The sequence below is a fragment of the Zalophus californianus genome, chromosome 10 (genome assembly GCF_009762305.2).
Source record: "Zalophus californianus isolate mZalCal1 chromosome 10, mZalCal1.pri.v2, whole genome shotgun sequence".
Taxonomy (NCBI): Eukaryota; Metazoa; Chordata; class Mammalia; order Carnivora; family Otariidae; genus Zalophus; species Zalophus californianus.
In genome coordinates this window covers 28742242-28766758 of record NC_045604.1, presented here as the reverse complement: position 1 = coordinate 28766758, position 24517 = coordinate 28742242, and the positions used below count along the sequence as shown (strand labels likewise).

The 24517-nt window shown below is 53.9% G+C and overlaps 1 protein-coding gene across 9 annotated transcripts in view; it reads left to right on the top strand.

Moving 5' to 3' along the window:
- The window catches only part of NAV1 (neuron navigator 1), a 238976-nt gene that overhangs the window by 74143 nt on the left and 140316 nt on the right, over positions 1–24517 (top strand). For all 9 annotated transcript variants that reach the window (XM_027610115.2, XM_027610114.2, XM_027610113.2 and 6 more), the window contains exons 3-4: positions 1853–1956; positions 18251–19045. In XM_027610115.2, the coding sequence (XP_027465916.1) occupies positions 1853–1956; positions 18251–19045 (899 nt within the window). The remainder of the gene's footprint in view (positions 1–1852; positions 1957–18250; positions 19046–24517) is intronic.

Genomic DNA, 24517 nt, shown 5'->3' with positions numbered 1-24517 from the left:
AGTTCTCTCCTTCCCTCCTCAGGCTGGCCTTTGGTCAGACTTCACTGAGGAGGGTGCAGTCAGTGGGGTCAGGAGGGTAGGGTTATTGGTTTTCTTCTATCTGGTTCAACCTCTAACCAGCTTCAGGCATAGATGAAACTGTCCATTTGGGCTGGAGAGTGAAGGGAGGCCTGGGGTCCTGGCCGAGTTTGGGGAGGTGGAGGCAGGCAGAGATGAGAGTGTAGAACCGACTGAGGTTAGAGACATGGAGGCCACCTTCCTCGGTGCTCCTGGGCCAGTGCACGCCCACTCACCCTGGCAGCATAATTATGGCACCAACAAGCATGACAGCAAAGTATTTGTATTTCTAACGCTAGTTCTTGCTACCTGCTCTGGGTCAGGCGGTGCTTAGCTCTACCTATATGATGCTATTCAGTGAAACATGTACATTACCTAGAATTCCCTCTCCCCGGTAGAATGTCCTATTGTTTTCTCACCAGTATGTTGCATCCCTTCAAAAACCCAAGTCTATATTCATTTCTTCCAAGAAACCAACCAACTCCAGTTTTTCTTTGTCCCCCTGATACTCGAACATCAGGCTGATATTGAATTGACAGCAGTACATGGTGAGCGACCCCCTCAGACCGAGCACTCCCCAGGGCAAGATGAGGTCTCCTGCTTTCTCTGAGTACCCCCCCACCCTGCTCTATCGCAAGCCCCCAGCTCAGGGGCCTGCAGACACACAAGAGCCCAACACTGCCTGCATGGCTTAGAGAGAGCCATGCAGGAGCAGCAAACACCTCACACAACCCTGGACTGTCAGACTGATCTGGGCCTTGGAGTCCATCTCTTCTATCCCATGATGGAAGTGGGACTCGGAGGAGAAGAGATTTGCTCTGCATTTCACTGTGAGTTAATAGCAGAGCTGAGCCCAGAGTCCCAGATTTGGGTTGAAAAAAAGGAAAAACTGGAGAGAGAAGACAAATCTCAGTAGCACTGGAGACTCACAGGGTCCCCCAAGCCCAGCCCCCGGCCCCAGGACCAGACATCAACTTTCCCTCCTGCCTGCACAGCTCTCCCCGCCCCCTCCTGCCAAGCTGCCAAAGGGTCCATTTAGCTGGAGACAGCGGGCGGACGGGTGGGCGGGCCAGCTCTGAGAGCCCAGGGTAATTGCCTATAATAAAAGCTCCCACAGCCTTTGTTCCTGGGAGCGATTGTACGGTTGGGGTTGTGCTCAGAAGTCTGCGTGCACTTGGGAGCTGGTGCCCGGAGACCTCACCCTTCCTTCCTGCTGCCACACTGGCCCAGCATGGACTTATGCTCCTGGGAGTCGCTGTGACCTCAGCTGAGCCTACCCTTCCTTCTTCCCTGACCTCCTCACTGCCTGGACTGTGAGCAAGCCCAAGGAGGCCTGCGTGCCCCCTAAGCCCTCATAAGGAGTCGGTGACCTGCGCTTCAGAGGAAGTTCTTCCCTCTGTGTGTGAACACGGCTGTAATCCAGGCACAGCCTGAGAGTAGGGACCATGGCAGGATGCAGGACCCAAGGCCTGCAGTTACTCTGGGTTTCCTCTGTCCTGTGGGCGATTGGTGTTCCTGGGATCAGTGGAACACCAAAGGGTGACTGGCATCAGGCATCCCAGTGCCCTCACGAGTTCCCCCATTTTCTACCACTGGCCTCACTTTGCCCAAGTCCTACTTCGTGCTGAGGACACACACGTATCCATGCTTGCCAGGGAAGGCCCAGCTCAGAGGGGTGCAGAGCACTAGCACAGGAGAAGAACTGAGCTCCAAGGGGGTATCCTTAGACCCTTGGAGAAGCTTCAAGGCCAGGACAACCTCTGTGATGAGTGACCACCCCTTCTCTGTCCCACAGGCTTCAGACGGACCAGGAACCTGGCCCCCTCCCTCAGGCCAGCTGGGTCCTTGATGGCTACTCCGGCTGCCCTGGTGGGACTGAGGAGAGCTTCTCCTGTGCAGGTGAGTGTTCTAGAGGAAAGACTTCCTCCTGGGCTGGGGAGGCCACCGGACTAGAAGTCTCCTCACTGCCCCTGTGGGAGAAGAGACCTGGCTAGACAGGTCCTTCTCTTCACAATGAGCCATCAGCCTGCGAATTGCACTTTGAGTTTTTGCCATGCTTGGCGCAACCCAGGGCTGGTCCATCAAATCCAGGGGCACGTCCAAGTCAGGAGGGGGAAGTGGCCAGGGGGTGCCCTGTTTATCCAGTGCTCAGGTCCGGGAGTCACCGAGGCCATGACAAAAAAAGGAACAGGCTAGGAGATTGAGAACCAAGAGCCAGGTCCCAAGCAAAGCCCAGATGAACAGTGGAGGTGCTGGGAACCAGCGAGGCAGCCCAAAGCCATCTGGCTAACTGCCTCACAGCTGCTACCTCTCCCAGGACCACTCCCACACCTGTCACCTTCTCTGGGGCACCCAGTAGTCACAACATATCACCTGATGCATGTCGTACTGGTGCCTGAGCCTCAGGAGCCAGAATGTGAGGCTTACCAAGAGGAGCCCCAAAACTGGAACACAGTGATGCTCTGTAGGGGCAGAGATGCTGCGTGTCCCCAGGTGCATCCTCAGGCCAGTGTCTGGCCCACGGCAGGGGCTCAGCAGGTGTCTCTGACTGAATGACTGGTGAGCAGATGGGGGAATGCTCGTGTGCCCTAGGTCAGGTCCTAGATTGGTCAGATTCTAAACTCTTAGCGGGGTTTAGGTGTGTGTGTTGATTTTCTTGCAACATTAAAAAATACCTAGAGGATGACTGTGGTACACACGAGAGGTACTCGAGACTCCACACTGCTGGGCACCGGCTCTGTCTGTCCTTTAGTTTCCAAAGGGGGCTTGTCCTAGGAAAAGGACGAGCTTGCTTTTGGCAAACCTGAGATTGTCCAGAGGTTTTGTCTCAGCTTCATTTCGGAGCTTGACTCCGGTGGGCAAAGTTCGGGCGCACGACACAGCCTGACCCTGATGCCTTTGGACCCCAGTAGGATGCCATTCCTGCTTTCTTCGTCCCCTCTGTGCAGGTGGTTGGGTGTTCCTCTAGGCTGGGGGCCGGGCCCTTTGAGCCTTCTGCCAGCCTGGGCCCCAGCAGTGGTCTTGGGGCCATTGTGACCCCGAAGACAGAGCAGCAACACTCACTCCATGGCAAGCCTTGTAAAGGAGGTTTATGGGGGTGGAGCCTGGGCATCTAGAAAGTAAGCCATTGCCTCCCACAATAAGTACACCCGCAGAGGAACCAGGGCATGGTGGGGGACAAAGGAAACCAAATGTCACTGGCACTGAAAAACCATCAGAATTAGAATGTGGTAACCAGGAAACTATGTGCAGCTCTATTTTTACATTTGCAGTTTTGTTAGTGTAATGGCTTCCTTATGTGTATGCCACTCTGTTGGAGTCTAATGATCTCCACCTAACTAGGCTCTTGTTCATAATCATTATCCGATGAGCTGGGGAGAGGACTTTCACTTTTAGCATCTGCCCCAGCCTGACTTTAGGAATCCCTCAGGCTCGTCAGCTGGAAGACCATCCTTACCAGCCAGCTCTGGGCGTGTCCGATAGATCCCAGGTTGGGTTCCTCTGTGAGGTGGAGTGCCAGTGAACCTTTGGAGGTGAGAGAAAAGGGAGAAGCCCTTGCTTCCTCCAAGGCTCCTGGGGAGGAGAAACCAGGTTCACTGCCTCTGCTCTGCCACTCCCTAGTCATCATGGCGATCCATGTCAGCCAAGGCTATGCCGAGCATGCCGATGGGTTGGATGGAGAGAGAGAGATTTAGGGTCTGCTTGTGCTTTGTAGGGGAGCCTGCACTCTAAGCCTGAAGAAAACAGAGATGAGAAGAGAGACAATGGAAGACTTCCATTTTATGCCCTGTTCCCCTACCTCTGAACTTCACTCAGAGCATTACATGATTCATTCATTCATTTCTTCTTTCATTCAATCAACAAACCATCAATGAGTGTTTGCCTTGTGCCAAACACTGTGCTCAGCACTAAGGTAAAAGATGAATAAGGGGCACCTGGCCGGCTCAGTCAGGAGAGCATGCTACTCTTGGTCTTGGGGTCATGAGTTCAAGCCCCACATTGAGCATGGAGGCTACCTTAATAATAAATAAATAGATAGATAGATAGATAGATAGATAGATAGATAGATAGATAGATAGATAGATAAATTTAAAATGGCATTCCTATAGAAAAAAATAAAACAAAGAGATGAATAAGACTCTGACCTGTTTCAAGGAGTTCATAGGCTAGAGATTCACTCCAGTGAGCCTGACCCAGAGGATTGGTTGGCAGTGACCTGCCCTTGTAGGAACTGATCCGGCACCCCAGTCAGTCCTGCCCACATGAAGCCCTCTAGCACGAGGAGGACACTGGCATTACGCCCCTCAATTTGTAGAAGGATATTTGGGTGCCTTGGAGAATAGAATACCATATCCTATAATGGTGTCATTCACAGAATCCAGCACAGTTATTGACCATGTGATTCCCATATCAATTTGTAGACAACAAGGGGCAGGTCTGCTTTCTTTTGTAGCTCAAACATCCTTCCTTCTTGTTTGTGAACCCGTCTTGCTCCCCATGACCTAGCACAGTGCTCGCTGATCAGTGTTTGGTGAAATGGTGAATTGAGAGAGTGAATAAGGAACCCAAGGTCAGGGGGTTGACTACACAAGTCAGTGATCCTCTGTGGGCCTGCTTCTTGCTGGCTGATGAGGAGCAACCAGCCTTTCTTCTGTTCTCTTCCCAATATGGCCCTCTCAGACATCCAGGCATCTGACGGGACAGAGGCCTTGAGGGGAGCAGGGAAGACTAAGACCTTTCTCAGCCTTGTACTACTTTCTTACTTATTCTGCCTGGGAATGGAGTCCAAATGAGGTGAGATAAGCTTTGTAGAGCAGGAAGAGAATTTCCCACAATGACTTGCCACACACAGTGGTGTTGGGCCTTGGCCTTCATATGTCCCAGGGGTGTTCTGCACCTAGCCCATGGGTGTTTGGGTGTGTGCCCTGACGCACTTCTTGGCTCACTTGGCAGTGCTGGTGAGGGACCCGTGCTGGTCCCATCTGCCAACACTCCCCTTGGTGCCACCATCAGATCTTAATTTGGAAAGCCAGTGGAAGCCAGTGCTGACATTTCTGTGTGCCCACGTGTGTGAGGCCGTGTGCAGGAGGACTGGGAAAGGTTGCCCCAAGGTTGACACAGGTTCCTTAATTACTTCCACTTTGTGGCATGTTTGAGTGCTAAGTGGACACATAATGAAGGGTACTTTCTCTCATCATCACATGTGTTGCTGGGGAACAAGCTAGAGCTTCCTCCCCGCCTTGCTTCTCACACAAGGCTTGATATATATAGAATAGGAGGGGCAGTGTAGAGTTTGGCCTCATGCTGGAGTTGTTTTGTTTTTCTCCTTCTTTCTTCTCCCTTGTCGAGCCGACTCCATCTTTAAGCCAGAATTAAGTTTTTTCATGTTTTGTGGATTTGGGAGCAGGGATAGAGTCCCCCTTCTGAGAAAACTTGGATACCTGGTGTGCCCTCCGCCGGGGGCAGGAGAGAGGTCTGGTCACTGCATTCCCTGGGAGAGGAATTTGTTCAGGGCTCTTAGGTGGCTCCAGCACAGTAGAGCAAGCCCCCCGTGCTCTTCTGGGGGCTTCAGGCCAACTCCAAGTATCCCAGGGCTACCGATGACTTGGAAAATCAAAGAACACAGGAAGTCAAAGCTCTAATGAACTTTCCCCATCACCGACGTGTGGCCTCATTTTCCATGGGGAGCGATGTGGCTCAGAGAGAAACAGACTTGTTCACGACTGCCTGGTTCGTTAGCAGGGGAATTGAAGCCAGGACTCCTGCCTTTTGGTGTCCCCAACTCTAAAATGACCAAGTGGTAACCATGACTACCATTTATTGAACACCTACTAGGTGCAGGGCTCCGTGCTAGATGCTTCCCGTGAAGTCCTTCATGAGCATCTTCTGCAACCCTTTAGAGGTGGAACTGTTATTCTGTGCAATAGATGAGGAAACTCCAGCTCAGAGAAGTTACATGAACTAGCTTGTCTGGGGACACACAGCTAGGGGGGCTGTGCCAGGATTTGAATCCTGGCTTGTCAAAAAGCCCAGCCTTCCAGCCTTCCAGCACTGCTCCCCTGCCTTCCCGCTGCTCCCAGCACTCACTGGGTCACTGGCACACTGTCTCCCTTAACCTCCGCCAAATGGTGGGGAAGGAAACAGGGTCAGGGAGCCATAGTCCTGCTGACATCGTTCTCAACGTGAGCAAGCCCCGGGATGTCACTGGCTTCTCTGTCATCCCAAACCTGTGTCATTTCATGCTGAGTTCACACTGCTGTGTTCCCTGCCCTCTGGGGACTTTCAGGGTGCGCCGAGCCTGATGTCCTAGCCATCCGTGGAGAGAGAACGTGCAGACAATTGACTAGAAAACACAGGCCGAGTTCAGGGGCAGATGGTATTAGCTCTGTTGTCAGGGCTCAGGCAGCTCCGTGCCGCTGTAGGCCAGAGGAGGCTCGGGAGTTCGGGGGTCTCTGGAGGGCCAGTTTGGGTAAACAGGGTGGCCGTCTGGGACCAAGTCGGCTTCTAGGAGCTGGGAAGGGAGGTAATAATAATACCGCGTAGCAGTGGCTAACACTTGCTGTGGCTTCCTCTGCATCAGGCCCTGCCAGTAAGCACCTTCGATCCTTCTAACAACCGTGTGAGAGTTGGAACAGCTCCCTAGCTTCGTATCACAGCTTTACCACTTGCTATCGGTGCAGCCTTGGGTAAATGATCTAATCTCTCTGTGCCTCCATGATGATGACAGTACCTTCACCATGAGGACCAAATACACCAATGTATAAAGTGCTTAGAGGAGCACTGATACATAGTAACTGCTTAATATGCGTTATTGTTCCTTACTGAGGAGAGTGCTGTTACTAACATGCCCACTTTACAGATGGGGAAATGAGGAAAGGCTACGCGACATGCCCAGAGTGGTCCAGCCGGGATTGGAACCCAGGCAGCTGGCCTTTGGACGTCACGCTCTTAGCCATGCATGCCATGACCTTGCTGGAAGGGAACATGTCCCAAGTCCTGCGGTGCCACCGGGAAGCCGGGGAGGGGCAGCGGGATAACCAGCAGGACAGAGCCTAGCTCTAGGAGGGGCCTGTGAAGGAAGAGGCCAGAGAAGTGAGGTCATCTGAGGTACCCTGCTGGAGGAGTTTGAAATAGAAACTAGAGGGATCTGGATTCTATTTCTTAGGAGGAGGAAAGGGGGAGGGAGGAGGCTGAGTGACTTCGCAAGACAGCATTTGGCTGGGAATGGGATTAATCTCCAAGCAGTGAATTTGACCCAGTGGGAGCCGTTTTAGTGGAATGTCAAAATGGTTGTCCTATAGAGAATTGTCTCCTATACCCCGTACCTGTCTGACCTCGACTCAGCTTCCTTCTGGCAGGTTTCTGGAGATTCAGCTCTCCCAACTGAGAGGAACTTCTTTAGTTCTTCCTGGGAAGCGCTGGCCTCTTGTTTCATTCTTTCTCTGTGCGCCTGTGGGCCACGGGAAGGCCCTGAGGATAAGGGTATGTACTGGGAGGAGGTAGGCCCAGTTACTAGGAATCTCTCCAGATCCGACTACCCCATACAATTTCAGAGTGTTATCTAGGGGTCTCTGGGGCTGCTAGAAATTTCAGCCATGGGAGGAGGAAGGAACTTGAACTATTTGCTAAACTTTCACCACTGTCCTTCCATGACCAATGGAGAGAAACTTCCATAACTAATCCAGAGAAACCCCGTTTCAGTGATGCCCTAAAGACTTGACTTCACAGGTCTTTGTCCCATCCCTTGAGGCAAAAGCTGGCCAGTCCTGTTCACAACTTCTGAGAAACAGGGTCTCCCTGGGAAGGCCTGCAGGCAGCTTCATCTCAAGGAGCCCTGGCTCCAAGAGAGGCTTTAGTCCCTCCCTCTGGCACCACTGAATGGGCAGAAACCGGAACACAGTGCTCCCCCCCCTTCCCTGTACTTCCTCTATCCCCTTGATAAGAGGATTAGGGTCCCCCACAGAGAGACTTCCCCCCCACACACAATAAGGCCGCCCAGCAGGCCCACACGGAAGGAGCTCTGGGGAGAGGCCGTTGAAGAGAGTGAGCGACGTAGACACAATAAGCAGGAAGATTAAGTGCTGAGAATTACCCCAGTCATAATATCCCTTGTCCCGGGTCCTTTAAGAGGCGGAAGGAATCAAAACCCTGCCTTCCTGTGTGTGGCTCCCGGGCTGTGGGAGTCCTGTGCTTCAGAGAGAGCTGAAGATAATTAAAGGGTCAGGGCAGAGAGAGGGTCAGCGAGTGTGGGGTCATCCAAGCCCTGGGGGGGCGAGGGGAAGGGGGCAGGACAGAGAAGCGGTTAGTCTTAGTCATCCCTTCTCTCAAGAAAATCATCCCACCTCCACAGAGGGCTGGAGAAGCAAATGAGTGTGTTCCGTGTTGAGAATGATCGAGGTCACGTTGATAAGAGAACTTCCGAGTGGGAGGAGAGCTCAGCCCCATCAGAAGTGGAGGGCGAGCGGCTCTCGTGTTCACATAAAGACTGGCACAGTCCAGGGCCAGGAGCTTGACCCAGTGAGCTTGCTGCATCCTGCCTGCCCGAGAACCTGGGTTTCCGTGGGGCAGGAAGAAGCACAGAGGTGGTAAGCTCCTTGGGATGAAATCAGACTGGGTGAAAGGTAGAGTTCTCATCATGCTTTGAAACTCCCACCCGTCATACCAATGACTATTCTTAACATTTGCAGAGCAGTTTTTATATACTAAGTAATTGCCAGTGATTATTCTATTAAAATTCAATGAAATTCCTGTGTTAAGTTTAATGTCTCTTTAGAAATCTAACAAGGGGCGTCTGGGTGGCTCAGTCGTTGGGCGTCTGCCTTCAGCTCAGGTCGTGATCTCCGGGGTCCTGGGATCGAGCCCCGCATCGGGCTCCCTGCTCCATGGGAAGCCTGCTTCTCCCTCTCCCACTCCCCCTGCTTGTGTTCCCTCTCTTGCTGTGTCCCTCTCTGTCAAATAAATAAATAAAATCTTTAAAAAAATAAATAAAAACCTAACAAAAACCCTCATAAAGCACAGAGGTGCCCCCTGAGAGAATGGGTATAGCCCTGGTATGTGAGCATCTTTCTCTCCAGAGTAGTGAGAGGGTCCCCAGCTGGTTCTAGGTCAGGTGGGTAAAGGTTTCTCCCTACTCTTGCAGTTGTTTTTAACTTTTTAGCTTCAAGGACCTCTTTCAGAACCTGGTTAGCATTATGATATGTCTCCCCAGACAAATGGACTCTTCACAACACAAAACTTATATTTGACGGTTGGTTTCACGGACCTTCTCAAACCAGTTTGTGAACACAGGTTAGGAAGTTCTCCTCTTCAGTAATAATATCACAGCGTTGGCCAGACAACCTCAGGTTTGGACCTTTTGTTTTCTGTCATCAGGTTTTTGTGTTTCCTTGGCCCACAGTGAGGTAATGGGATTTATTACAAATGCGTCGGTTCTGCTCTAAAGCAGCATGTTGAGTATTATCTTTGAGGTTCCACTTAGTGTTGTGATTCAATGACCTTAAAACAATCAACTCTGCATGGATAGGTCAGATTTGATTCTAGGTTTGCCCATGTAACAGGTCAGATTTGATTCTAGGTTTGCCCGTATAACAGGATACATGCACACAGGCAGTTTGTGTGTCTCCGTACGTGCACACAGGCAGTTTGTGTGTCTCTCTTTGTACATGGGTACAGCTGCACGCACACAGGCTACCCTTGTCCCTCTTCGTCCCCCCTCACAGTCCTGTGGTTGCCATGACAACTGATCTGGGCTGGTCCTAGTCTAGGGGCAGTGGACCTGGGTGTTGCAGAGCTCATCTGGAGCCCAATGTGCAATGAACACCCCAATGGATGTGTATGGAACAGTTGCCATGGCAACATACAAGCCAAACACATGTGGGAAACATCTAAGACTTCTTATCCTGGTCTCTTTATTAGCTCAAGGAGCACAGGGATCTAATTTTAAATGAGTGCAATTTCAGAGTCGTCTAGATTAGGTGTTTTCCTTTGGCCTTTCCCTGCTAGAAGGCCATGAGCAGAGGGATTTAAGGTTCTCCACCCCGTACTTCCACCTAATTTCTTATGTAACCAATGAGAACACGTTTCATTACAGGAAGATGGAGGCATTCTCTTAAGGCCACATAGCAAGTCAAGAAGAGAACCAGGACCTCTAAGACTTGAGAAGAGGGAAGTCCTGAAGGGGTCCTGCACTGGTTGGTACTGCCACGTCCACTAGAAGTGACCAGGACCCCAGGACAAAGGGCATGAGGCTGAGCTACAAAGGGCAAGGGGCTGGTGGTGCTGTAGGTCACCAAGGGAGGAATTCTCTGCCCTTGTCCCCAGGATTCTGTGGGCCAGGTTTAATGTGACTGCACTCCTAGACCCCCATGCAGACCTCAGGTGCAGTGGGCATCTGGGTTACAGGGAGCAGGGGTGGGATTAGGCCTGGACCAGAGGATAGGCAGGAATCATGAGAGGGCAAGGTTACCAGGTGGTGGAGCCAGAGCCGTGAAGGCCTTGAATGCCTCGCAGGGTCAGCGCTTGGCTCTGTACCAGCAGGTATCAGACTTGGAGAGCCCGGTCCTGCACCTGCAGCTGGACATGCTGGGCTTTGGGCTCGGGTCCTGTTTCCCTGTATGTTAAGAGGTGACTTACTGCCTTCTCAGGGTCTACTCTCTGCCCTTCCCATTTCACCAGGTGGCAGGCTCATCCCTGTCCTGTTGGCGTAGAGGCTCAGGGGAGCTGCATCCAGGCTGCTGTGAGCCCCGAGGAATGTGGGTTGTAGTTTAGAATTTCTCAGCATTTCTACCCTCCTAAAAGCTCTCCCAGAGATAGTTAGGCCAGAGGGTAGACTAAGGCCTATGATCCCTGGCTCCACACCCGGCCTTTGGTTTGCTGAGCCTGATTTTCCCCCAGTAGGCGGGCAAATAGCAAATCTCTTCTGAGCCTGCACTGCTGACCTTGTGGCCCAGAAGAAAAATTCCCAACTCCTGGGCTTGGGCGCCTCCTTGGACCAGAGATGCTGAGCGAGGGCCTTGCAGAATCCATATTTCTACCAATGTCCTGGCAAAGCAAAGTAGCAACTGGGCTGGGAGGAAGCAAGTGGATCAATCTTGGAAGGCTTCCTGGATGAGGCCCTTGGAGGTATGAGGAAGCTGGTGCATCCATGTTGGACCACTGTGTCCATTGGCCCCTTTTCTTCTGCAGATGGCAGCGAAGGGTGGGGCTCAAATTCCAGCTGAGACTGTCACATATGCCAGGGAGCCTGGGCTCTGAGGACATCTTGCCCACTCTTGCCTCTGTCTTCCAGAGATGTCGCAAAGCTCTCCACACCTCCGAGTAGAGCAGAGATAGAGATGTTGGGGAGGAGAGGGTCTCAGTTGTGGTATGTCCCCAGGTCACTCCCCCGAAAAACTGGAGCTTCCCTTGAAGGGGCAAAGAGAGGGTCTGCTGGCCTCCCTGTGGCCCAGGGCTGCAGAGAAGGAAGCAAAGATGTTGCTGGGACCTCATCCCAGAGCCTGGTTCCCATTCCAGCACACCAGCTGCAGTGTCTCTCACCACGGGGTATTGAGAGGTCACTGTGTTTTCCATCCCCCACACATCTGTTCTGAGTCACGCATTCATTCATTTACTTGGTCGTCATTCACCAACTATTTCTGAGAGCCCACTATGTGCAAAGAGCCATGATGGGTTTTGAGAAAAAATTCATCATCAGTAGACCAAGCAAAGATGGATCCTTGGGAAACACAAAGGAGTGAATGAAAAATGTTGGCTCTGGATGTTCAGAGATTATTGAAGTGGCTGCAATGAACCATGTGGAGAGAGGGAAGGCGTCCTAGGGGAGGGCCGTTTGGCCTTCGGAAGGGCTGAGGAGAACAGAAGACGCCAATCCTTTCTCTAAAACCAGCTCCTCCGCAAGTCTTCCCTGTCTTGGTTGAAGGCCAGTCCAATGTTAGAGTTGTCCGGGCCCAAATCCTTGGGATATGCTCCATTTCTGTAAACCCCACACACCCACACCTGGTCTATCAGCAGATTCTAATGGCTTCAGAATATAACTAGAGTCTGACCACTTTGCACCACTGCCAAAGTCACTACCCACTTCTAAGCCACCGTCCTCTCTTACCTCCGCTGTTGCGACTCTTCTGCCCATGAGCCTAAGTGGCAGCCAAAGTGACCCTCTCAAGGGGGAAGCTGGGTCCTGTCACTCCTCTTCTCCAAACTTGCCAGTGACTCCCATCCTACTCAGAGTAAAAGACCACGTCCTTGTCATGACCCAGAAGGCCTTCCACGCCCTCCAGTTATAACTGCCTCCAGTTATATCTCAGACCTCGCTGCCCACCGCCACCCCCCCCCCCCTTCTTTCCAGCCACGCGGATCTCCATGCGATTCTGCTGCTGGGCCGGGCGCACTCTCCCACAGGGCTCTTCCCTCTGCCTGGAAATCTTCCCCCAGTTATCCATATAAATTGCTCCCTCTCTTCCTTCAGATTTTTACTCAGATGTCATCTTAACTAAAGCCTTCTTTGGCCACCATATTGAAAATTCAACTCCTACTGCTGGAGATTTCATATTCCCCTTCCTGCTTTGTTTTACTCCTGAGAGCTTTGTAGTAGCTAACATTTCTTTCTCATTTATTGTCTGTGTCTCCCGTTAGACTGGGGGTTCCACAAGGACAGGAGTTTGTGTCTGCAGCCTCCCGCACTCCTCATAGCTGGCACCTAGCGTGCACTGAACAGGAGGTGAGCAATGGGGAGCTGGTCATCAGGTTGTAGACGAGACTGTGCTGAGCACCGGCCATTTCAGCAGCCTCCTGCCCGGACTTGCACACATTTTGAGTGCTCAAGAAGTCCCTGCTGATGGGTGGAATGACATAGGGGAATGACAGGGTAGAGAAAAGGACAGAAGGAGGTGGGGAGCAATGCTGGAGGGCGCTCCACAAAGGCATAGGTATTAGAATCTGCTAGGGAGGTGATGAAAAAACCCTCATCATAGGGATCTGAGGAGGGCAGACTTAAAGAGGGTGTCTGTCACTCAGTTGGCCTGGCCCAGGGTGGGTGGGCTAGGCTTGCAGAGCCATGGGACTAGGTGCCTAGCTCTTGCTCTCCAGATCATTACTGTAAGCTCAGATATCAAGAAAACTCTTCCCTCTTCCCTGCTCTGACTTGGTCCTTGTTGGAACCAAGTTTGGACTCACTTGTCCACTCCCTCCTCCGTCAGATCCCCTCTTCTCCCAAGGTTACCTTTCAAGGTCAACAGGGTGGAGGCAGCCCACCTCTCCTTTCTACCTTTTCCTGTCCTCCTCTCTCCCCAGTCTAATGCGGGAGCCCGCAGACCCCCCCCCCCCCCAGACAACCTGGGTTGCATCTGTTGCCCAGCACATGGTGTGAGAATGTAAAATCACACAGCATGCCTTTCCTTGGCTGTGTGCCTGTGTCTTCATTCCTCAGATTGCTTTAAGTTCTCGGTCAACACATGTGGTCAAATCACTCATCCCACCCCACCGTAGAAAGTGCCATTGCCTTTGGAGATAGAGGAGTGGGATGATGAGTGGTTCTGGGGAGCTGGAAATTGAGGATTTTCATGATTCCAAACCAGCCTCTTTCCCCGCCTCCTCTTTGGAGACTGGGCAGGATCCAGTTGCCCTCCACAGGGCCCTGACATCACCAGGACCCACTCCCTGCCCAGCCAGTCCTCTCCCTCATCACATAGGATTTCTCTCATCGGACCTCCCCAGACTATCTGTTCTGTGGCTTGGGGAAAGAGGAAACGGCACAGATTGGGAGGGGCTCAGGGCGGGTTTGGGGATGATGTGACAGGGCAGGTCCCTCTCTTTTTAGGAATCACTCGAGGAAACATTCTGCACATATTGGCTTTATCGACTGATGCTGGAATGGCTGTTGCCACGGCAGCAGAGGCTCCCACTGCAGTAGAGGTTGGTGGGAAACTCAAGGGATGTGAAAGGAATCAAAAAAGAACCAGATAGAAGGAGAGGTCGCATTAGGGAGCGTCTGAAAGTTCCAGGATGCCAAGATGACTAAAGAGGCCACCACGGGATGCCTGGGTGGCTCAGTCGTTAAGCATCTGCCTTCGGCTCAGGTCATGATCCCAGGGTCCTGGGATCGAGCCCCACATCAGGCTCCCTGCTCACCGGGAAGCCTGCTTCTCCCTCTCCCACTCCCTCTGCTTGTGTTCCTGCTCTCGCTATCTCTCTCTCTGTCAAATAAATAAATAAAATCTTAAAAAAAAAAAATAAAGAGGCCACCAACATGGCTATGGCACAGCCCTTTAGAGAGTGGCAGTGAGAAGATGAACAGTACCGGGTGGACGTGGACGGAGAGAGGACTAGGGGATTAGCACTGAATTAACTCATGAGATGAGCATGGAAGGTGTTTTCCATCTCATAAACTGACAGGTGGCCTCTCGTGCAGGAGGGATTGGGAGCGGTTAAAGGGCGGGATGGGGGGCTAGTGCCTCTCTTCTGGACAATCCTCTATCCTCAAAGGAGGCAGGATTTCAGGAGCTGTTTATTGAAGGAAAGGAAAGGAAAGGACTTGGGATTTGGGGCATGGGCTATCCCTGGAGAGGAGGCACGGAGGAACAAAAAAGGAGTAAAGACGGGGAAGAGACCAGGCTTGCACGCAGGGACCAGCGAGGGCTGGAAGAAAGGAGGGTCAGCTTCTGGGTGCAGTGGGCATGCAGGGACAAGGAAGTACAGGTGGACATAGCAAAAAGTGGAATAGTGCCTCATAGTGATTCTGAAGATTAATTTGACAGGAGCAAACCTACAAACCTACTGGAGACGAGAGGCCAAATAAACCAAGGGGTGACAGCCTCAGGTCTGCCTACAGAAGTACGCACTGGGCGGGATGGACCACAGTGGAAATGATGGTTTTCAGCCAGATGGCAACCAGTTAATTTCTCCTTGTCCGCTAAAGAGATGATTTTACATACAGGGAAAAAACATAGAGGTAATAAGCAAGAGCTACTGTAACCTGGTAAATCAGAGAACAAGGATCCCCAGATTCTCAAATCGCTATTTTTAGGAAAGGGGAAGTTCCTGTGTGATTGAATTAGGTGTGTCTGGTGCAAATTAGGGAATGACCCCTAAGTAAGGATGAGGACTTGAGAAGTGATTGTTTGCAGTTTCATTAAAAGTGCCCTGTGGGATGGGGGAGGAAGGGCATGGTTACCTGGAGACTTGGCACCAGTGATGGGGCTCGGTCCCTTCCTTGAGCTGGGATCTTGTGTTTGGGCATAAGCAAGAGGACCTCATGTGTGCCCAGAGAGAAAAATCCCAGGACTGGCCTCACCTTTGGGTGCTCTCTGTGGCCGGGGCTGTTCTGGCATGATACCACCTAAGTCCCTTTAACAAGATCTCTATTGCTTGTCATTCCCTATCTGAGATCACAAGCCTTGGTTCCACCCCTGAGTTTCCTAAGTGCTAGACATAGACTCTGAGGCCAGTCTGGTCTGCATGTGTCCTCTGGACCTTCTGCTAAGTTTTTGCACCCGGCCCCTTTTCTCTGCTCCTTTGAGGCAGCAGGGCGTGAGCCTGAACAACCTCTTGCTTTCTGCCCTCCTGGTCTGAACCCTTCTCTGTTTATACTGCTTAGTATTTCAGGAAGCCTTCAAGACCTCCTCCACCTCTTCTGCCTGGTGGGGCAGTCTCTTATTCCTACGCTCACATGTACCCAGCACCTAGCAAGGAAGTACCAGACTCTGGGGTTACAGCAGTGAATGAGACAGCCAGGGTCCCTGCTCTGCAGGGCTCAGTCTCCCGCAGGTCACTCCTGAAACTAGTATACACATACCCGTGTCTGCCTATCTGGGATGAGTGTGTTGGTGTATGTGACATTGCTTTTTCACAGGGTCAGGATGATTATTTTCCCAGATCTGTGTTGTCTATCTTGTACTCCCCCTGTCAGACATTGAATTCCTTGAGGGCAGAATTCTCCATTTTTCTCTGTATTGACCAAAGCCCAGCCAAGGGCCCATGCTTCTTACCAACACCCCTCTGCTTGGGAACTGTGTGTTCTTGGTATTGTGGTAAGCACATCCTCTCAGTGATGATCCCTGTCCTTGCAGATTTTGTTGTATCTCAATCCAGCCCTGGGATTATGGAAGGCAGAGGCCTGGGGACAGACACTACCAGGACCCAAGAGTCATAGAGGGGACAGACCCAGTGTACAGTGCTCAGGCCTTCAAATCCATTGTACTAACACAGTTGTGGCATCTGCTTCCTGCAAGGTGCTGAGAGACATAGTTCTGTACCCAGAAAGCTCCAGTGCTGGTGGAGGAGACAGACATGTACACAAATACCTCTCACACCAAGCAGGCTGTGATGATTAGCACTAGGAAAGTGGGTGAACCATGAGACCCAGCCACAGGGTTGTTCAGATTCTAAGGAGACAGGCAGGAAGCTAGAGAGAGGAAGGTTGGGGATGGGGTGGGCAGATAATCTGACGGTTAGCACATTCTGGCAGAGAGTTCTTGAGGTGCCTGGCTGGCTCAGTTGGAAGAGCATGCAAATATTGATCATGGGGCCAACAGTTCGAGCCCCACGTTGGATGTAGAGATCACTAAAAAAAATAGATAAACTAAAAAAAAAAAAAAAAGAATTCTTAGGGCTTTATCCCCAGTGTGTGGCTCCATCTGGGGCCCACCTCTTCTGGAGCAAGCTTTGCTTCCAGAGTCATACCCTCCGCTTTCTCCTGTTCCTCATTTTCTTGCCTGAGAACCATTTGCTCAGGCAACTTGGCACTGACCTGGGAGGCCATGGGAGAATGGGCAGTGTCGCCCTCTACTGAGGGAGTGCCCTAGGTGGACTGCTGCTTGCTCCATCCCTCTTGGCCTCTGCTCCTTCCACCCTATCTTTCTTCCCTGGGTCCAAGTGGGAGGAGGGAGAAAGGAAAATGTTGTCTTTTTAAATTGCTCTGCAGTCCCACTTTAGATCAGGCCTGCAGGGGACCCGTGCTAAGCCTCCAACTGATTTCCTAGGTTTGACAAAACGCTTTACAGTGCCAAAGCCCTTTTACCCATTAAGCTGGTATTATAACCACTGTAAGAGAAGACAGCGAGCCAAAGGGGTGCAGTGACTTTGACAAGGTCAGTTAGAATGGGAATCCAATCTCCTGATCCCAACGGTTGGTCCTTTCCCCCATGCCCTGAGCCCCCTCCCCCGTCAGCCCTCGGCCCGCCTCTCTGAGCCACCCCTGTCCCAATCCCTTCGCCCTACCCCAGGGAGTATCCCCTACCTCTGGAGGGCAGCCGAGAGCCTCTGAGACTGAAGTACGATGGTACTGGGAGTTTCCTGGAGGGAAACCGCCACGGTTTGGTGTGGGGGTGGGGAAACCAGCAACCTGGATTGTACGGCTTCCCCAGCCCCGCTCCCAGCATCTCTCCCGGTCCCACGAGCCCCGTTTCCCTCCTGCATCATGAGCTGCCCTGTCTCGGTCCCTTTTACCTGCGCCTCACATCTCCTCGACAGATCCTTTTCACTGCCCCCCACACTCTGGGCGTGGCAGAGGACCACGGTGCTCTCCGAGAACGCGTCCCGCCTCCGCGTGGAAAGCGAGGAGGAAAACTGGTGGAATCCTTTATCTCCCCCCAGCCCCCTACTCATCCGCCCCTGGATCTCTGCCGCAAATACCACCCCCTCCCGAGCCAGAAATAGACACACACTCGCTCTCCCCCACCTCCCTCCCTCGCGCACACTCCTCCCCTCCTCCTGTTTGCTCCTCCGCCTTCCCCTCCCCTCCTTCCTGCGCTCGGAGCTGCAGCCCGCAGCCTCTACTCAAGCTGGCGGGCGGAGTGCCGCGAGGGAGCTGCGGAGCAGTGCTCGGCCCGCGGGACTGACAGGCGGGCAGGCGGAGGGCCGGCACCGGGGCATCGGAGCACCTCTGCGCGCCCGCCGAGCCGCCGGGCTTCCATTCTTCCTTTGATTTGTAAATTTTAATTTGTATTTTCCCTGCCCCGCCCCTTTTCCTCCGACCCCGCCCCATCGCCCCACGGTTTCCTCGCTCTTTCCTTTTCCTCTCTTCTTTCCTTGCGTTTCTTTTCCCTGAGCCCTTGCTCGCCTGTCTCCCTCCTCCCTCGCTCCCTCCCCCTTCCTCTCCCCATCTTCCTCGGTTTCTTCCGTCCTTTCTCTCCCCCTCCCCTCCCCCGCCTCCTTTTCCCTGCGCTCCCTCCCCCCCCCCCCGCCCCCGCCGTGCCTGCAGACGCGCGGATAGTCCATGCGCTCCTCGCGGGCAGAATGCTGGGCAGCAGCGTCAAGAGCGTGCAGCCCGAGGTGGAGCTGAGTGGCGGCGGCGGCGGGGACGAGGGCGCGGACGAGCCTCGGGGCACCGGGAGGAAGGCGGCAGCGGCGGACGGCAGAGGCATGCTACCCAAGCGCGCCAAGGCGCCCGGCGGCGGTGGCGGCATGGCCAAGGCCAGCGCGGCCGAGCTGAAGGTCTTCAAGTCTGGCAGCGTGGACGGCCGAGTCCCCGGAGGACCTCCCGCCTCCAACCTGCGCAAGCAGAAGTCGCTCACCAACCTCTCGTTCCTCACCGACTCGGAGAAAAAGCTGCAGCTCTATGAGCCCGAGTGGAGCGACGATATGGCCAAGGCGCCCAAGGGCTTGGGTAAGGCGGGGTCCAAAGGCCGCGAGGCTCCGCTTATGTCCAAGACGCTGTCCAAGTCGGAGCACTCGCTCTTCCAGGCAAAGGGCAGCCCGGCGGGCGGCGCCAAGACCCCCCTGGCTCCCCTCGCGCCCAGCCTGGGAAAGCCGAGCCGGATCCCGCGCGGCCCCTACGCTGAGGTCAAGCCGCTCAGCAAGGCTCCTGAGGCAGCCGTGAGCGACGATGGCAAGTCGGACGATGAGCTGCTCTCTAGCAAGGCCAAGGCGCAAAAGGGCTCCGGGCCCGTGCCCTCCGCCAAGGGCCAGGAGGAGCGCGCCTTCCTCAAGGTGGACCCCGAGCTCGTGGTGACCGTGCTGGGAGACCTGGAGCAGCTGCTCTTCAGCCAGATGCTGGGTAAGTCCTGCCTCCCCCGCCCCACCCCTGGCTTTCTCCTAGCCAGCTGCAAGGGAAGGTGTAAAGAGAGCGCAGCTCCCTCCCTTTTTCTCCTCCTCTCGGTAGGGCTCTCCAGATTTCGGTCAGGTTGTGAGGGGGCATTGGGCCCAGATGTGCAGGGCTGGCCTACCTCCAGAAGCGCATGGCTAAAGTGCGTCTTCTTAAAGATGTCACCAGGCAGGGGCCCAGGCTCTGCTCTGGCCTGCCTGAGGTGAGGCTGGACAATGGTGTGGGGGTCACAGATTCTCAGAAATAGAGCCCATTAGATTCCTCGAATTTTAAAGCCCAGAATCCTAATATGGCAAAATCTGGGGCTGATGGAGACCTCAGTTGTGTTGTGCTCTGTGCTTGGCGAGAGAGCATCCAGCATGGCTAGGGGAGAGTGCAGTGAGAGCCCGGATCTAGAGGACAGATGTGAGGAAAGCAGATGTGAGGGCTGTTTGGCCCCAGAGCAGAGCCGAAGCTCCACTTCCTCTGTGGATCCCCGGTGGGAGCGCGAGTCGGATTTCCCGGGTGTGGGGGTTCTGGCAAGGAGACACGTCTGGGGCCAGGGGGCGGGCGGGCAGCCAGCTGTGCGCATCTGGATGTTCGTCCTGTACCTCGGCCCAGGCTCTGGCCCAAACCTCTACCCCCCAGGTTTTTTACAGAGTGTGGAGAGGTCTGGGCTCTCGCGCGGAGACTCTTGGTTGACTGGGAAGCCTTTGCCCTTTGGCTAGTGGAAGCCGAGCGGGCGGGAAGGGAGGAACAAAGCTTGCTCCGGCGGAGGAAGCGCCGGGAGCTGCTCCATTGTTCTCCAAGCCTGAAGAGTCTATGCAAAAAACCCGGAGCGGGCCCCGGAACTGCGCTCGCTTTTCCCCGGAGAGCCCTCGCCCTGAGAGGGATAGATCCGGGATGTGCAGGACGCAGGGCTGCCACGCCTCGGGAGCCGGCATGGGTCGTGCCGGGGCCACGGGAGGACGGCGGCAAGGCCTGGAGCCCGAGCGGGCCTCCTAGGCTCCGCGGACTTGTTGCGGTGGCTGGGATGTGGGTCCTCCGGCGCCGAGGGACCCGAGCTTCCCGGGTACCAGGCAGGCTGCCCGCCCCGCTGGGGGCTGGGAAGGGGCGTGTACGTGCGCGTGTGAAGGGGCGGGGCCGACGCGGGCTATGGTCCGAGGACCGGCTGGAGGAGATGGGGCGGGTGGGGTGGGTGGATGGAGGGTGGAGGTGTTCGACTGGCAGCCCTGGAGAGGGCAGAGCTGGAAGAGACTGGTTGGACCTGCTGCTGTCATCCCCGGACCCCCAGACCCCGGTGTGGCCAGCAGGAGGAACCGCTGACCAGGAGCAAGAGCCTCTTGGAGCTTTGGATTGGGAGCCTCTCCTAACAGGCCACATTTGGGCTTTACAGGGGCAGTCAGGAGACTCTACAAGGGCAAAGAAGGGAAGAGCAGCTTTTTGCCTAGGAGAGCCCCTCCTGAAGGCCCCGGCCTCGGCAGGGACAAGCCAGGATTGGGGGTTCAGGGGTGCAGAAGCTGACAGGGCAGCCTCCTGCTGCAGAGGAAGAGTACCACCCCTGTGCCAAGTGAGGCCCTCAAGGAGCTTACGGTCTAGTGGGATGAGACAGACAGGAAGAAAAAAATAATTCCAGACAGCAGGAGGGCCATGAAGAAAATGGAAGGGTCCCCTGTGATAGAGGACTGGAAAGGAGCGGTCTTTAAGCTTAAGGAGGTGAGAACTGAATTGTGTCTGAGGCCAGAGGAGGCACCGGCCAGGGCAGACCCGGCTCGGGGAGGAGCATTACCCAGGCACTAAGAAGCGGATGTGGATGGGGTGTGGATGGTGCTAGAGGAGAGGAATTGAGTGTCTGACTGTGTCCTGGGAGGGGAAGGGAGTGTCAGGGACTCAGAAAAGTAGAGGGCACAGCTCCCTTTTCAAGGTCAGGGCTTCACTGGTTTGGGATGTCTTAGCTGATCTGGGCTGTCCCCAGACGGGCAAGACCCAGCACTGCCCCAGGACCTGGCTGCCTCCTTAGTTGTTCTTCAAGAGACAGTCACCTGAGAAACCCTGACAGATAGTCTTAGAGCTGCGTGGGGTGGGGGTGGAGGGCAGGGGGGGAAGCTGAGCTGGGGTCCCTTACTCCTGTTCAGCAGTTGTCATTCCCAAAGCATGCTGGTGCTGCAGCCTCTCAGGAACCTTGGAGATAAGGAGAAAACACCCCCCTAATCCACTTCCCAGTAGGGAAAATGCAGGGTCAAAAGCACCAAGGGCTTTATTAGAGCCATCTCTTGAGTTAGTGATGGGAGGCAGGTTCTGCTTGTGTTCCTAAGTCACTGGCTCCGTCTGGGAGGCCCAGTTGAGAAAGGGGAGACAGCAGGTCAGGAGGGGTCTGACCAAGGCAAGTGTCCCTGGACATGGGCCACTGACCTGCCCTGCTGACCCTGCAGAAAGGCTGAGGGGCTAAGATCTCTGCTGGGGGCAGAGCATGGAAAGTCTTGCAAACATGCTGGACTGTTTAGGGCCATGAGGACCGAGGTGGGGGTGGGGCATGTGCGTAGGTTCTGGGGGGACAGTGCTTGGCATCACAGGGCGGTGGGGAGGGGAGAGGGTGGGATCTGGTGCTTTCAGGCGAAATCTCTCTTTTGTGTGAAGGTGATGAGAGTTGGGGTAGAGGGTAGACTGACCCATTGGGGGACCAGGGGACGGTAGAGCTGACTCAGTGTCTCCAAACCCATGAAGGTGTTCCAGGTTGTCAGGACTGGCCTTCACTGGAGAGCAGGGTGGCCTCTGAGGAGAAGAACGGCTGCCTCGATGCCTCAGGATGGTGGCTAAAAACAGAGTATTTGTTCCCTACTTGAGAGGCTGAGGGTCAAAGGTTACACACTCCTTGGTATGATCCCAGACCCAAGAAGCTGCCAAGATCCAATTTCTGGGAGGGAAGAGGGTGAGGCAGCTCCAAATAAGAGCCTTTCTGGAATAAAAGAGAAGAGCTGAAATTCGATCACTCCCTTCTCAGAAATCAGCTGGGACCCAGATGGTCTAGGCAGGCTCTGTGCCCCTTCCCTTGTTTTGGAAGCTGCCAAATAACTAGGTTTCCACTGGGGAACCCTGGAAACTTGGAAGGCTGAAGGGTGAGTGCCCAGGGGGAAATGGGCCAATCCCAAGAATCAGATGTCTTTGGACCCTGGCCGTTGGCCCACATCAAGCAGTTTGGCATTGAGAGGAAATGTCACCAGACCCGGGCCTGGGGCAGGGTGAGAGGTTGTGGTCCTGAGTTCCCTGTCTGGAAGTTGTAAGCTCTGTGACCTCCTCTGGAACCCAGTTTCCCCATTTGTGAATGGAAGAGACCCTCTCATTGCTCTTCCCTACCTATAGTGATAGGGAGGGGGCTGCAGATGAAGGTGGTCAGACCTTGAAAATGTCCCAGGCCATTTAACTACGTAACACCATCCCAAACCACACTCCTCCTGCCTCATCAGCCCTGGGCCTAAGGATCTCAAAGGAAAATCAGTCTGTTGATCCCCACACATTCACTTTTCCTTTCTTCAACCCTCTAGGCAAAGGGACAGAGTGGAGCAGCTAAGGCAGCCCAAGATCAGGGTGTAAAGGAACCCAGGTGGCTGGGATTCCTGGTCCCACTTCTTCAAAAAGGTGTCTGGACTGATGGGAGATGTTGTCATGACAACAGTTAGGCCCTCTGGCTCAGGTCAAACAGAACAGGGGAAGTCCGGAAGTCATCCATTTCTAAGCCAATTGGTTGATGTTGGTTTTAAGGGGGTGGTGAGAACGGGATTTACTCTTGAGAATGTGTTCTGGGATGCTTTGAGTAGAGGAAGAGAAGAAATTACTTACTTCTTCAATGCACTGGGGGTTCTGGGTGGGTAGAGGAGTTACGGTGATTTTTCCTGAAAGAACTGATGCCCAGAGGAGGCAGGTGATATGTGCAGGCTCACCTAGTCAGAGGCTCCACGCCCAGAGCCACTCTTCCCAGGGCTTCCCCGGAGGCCTAGTAGGAAGAGGACAAAGCTCACCTCTAGCCTTCCCCTGGGCACAGCAGTTCCCTGGAGGATGCTTGTAGAGTCACAAGCTGAAGGACAGGCTGTGGCAAGGTGTGGGGGTCTGAAGGTGAGTGTGCATGTGGAGAAACTAGCATAGAGCCTTCCATTTGCAAGGCCTCCTGCCTTCCTCAAGGTTAGCACTGAGGAGTACATTTCTTTTCTCACATGCTCAGAACTTTTTCTTCCCTGTCCAGGCTTAGTGTTCTCCTGGGGCCCCATGGAGGTCCTGGTCCTAGCCTTTGGGCATTGCTTTGTTCAGATGGCTGTAGCAAAGCTGTTCTCTTCACCTGACGGCCACAGCTCTGCTTCTGAGAGTAACGGATGGTTGCATGAGTAGATCTTGGGGGCAGTTCCTCTGCTCTGGGGAGAAGCAGATGGAGCCGAAGTGCCTGGAGCTTGTCTGCTTCCCAGAAGCATAAACCAGCACAGGGAGATGCCCTTTATCATCAATCCTGGCTCTGACCCCAAGCCATAGGCCCCTTCTAGATGTGGATTGAATGGGTAACAGGACCAAGTCACCTGGAATCCTGGGGTGTTTCCCGATTCTTCCCTCCTAATCTACACCCCCCCACGTGTAGCCCCACGTCTGCTATTGTGGCTACAGCTGCCCCTCCCCACCATGACCTGTCCCCAAACCTAGGCTGCCAACGCCAGATAGTTTCTCCTGCTAACTTCCAATCTTTCTCCTCTAGAACTGTCCGTCCGCACACACATACCCACTCCTCACAGCCTCTGATCCCCAAGTGCTAAAGGTGCAGGTTGCTTCTTGGAGTTCAAGGGAGAGCCCATCCTGCTTTGAGCAGGCTGAGCAGAGCCCTCAGGGTTCCTAACTGCAGCTGAGCACCCTGCTTCTGCTTCACCTCTGCAGCACACTGCAGTGTCTCCTTGTATGGCCAGGGAGAGCAAAAGCCCCTCCTCCCCCACCCTTCCCTGGGATCTCACAGAACCACAGAATGGAAATGTCTAGTTGAGCCACCCACACCTAAAGCTGCAATTAATCCCTCCATAGCATCAGAGGCAGGTGGGTGTTCTGTTTACACACTCCTAGTGACAGAGGGCTCACTACCTTATTTTCCTGGAAAGCGCTCATTATTGGAGAGTCTGTTGAACTAAGATTCTTCTTTCTGAGAATTTCCACCCATGGGTCCAAACCTGCCATCTGGATCCTTCCAGGTTAAGCTAGCCTGCCTTTCAGATGCCCTCTCATATTTGAGGTCAGACACCTAGCCATATTCCACCGCATCTTTTCTCCCTTTGTTACCTGCTTTAATTTTCCTTCCACTTGTCTGTCCTTTTGGAATAAGACTTGATAGGAAGAGGAGCCGACACATCCACCCTGATTGCTGGACCTAGTGGAGTCCTGCTTCCCACCTGGACCGCACCCCCCGCCTGCTCCTAATGT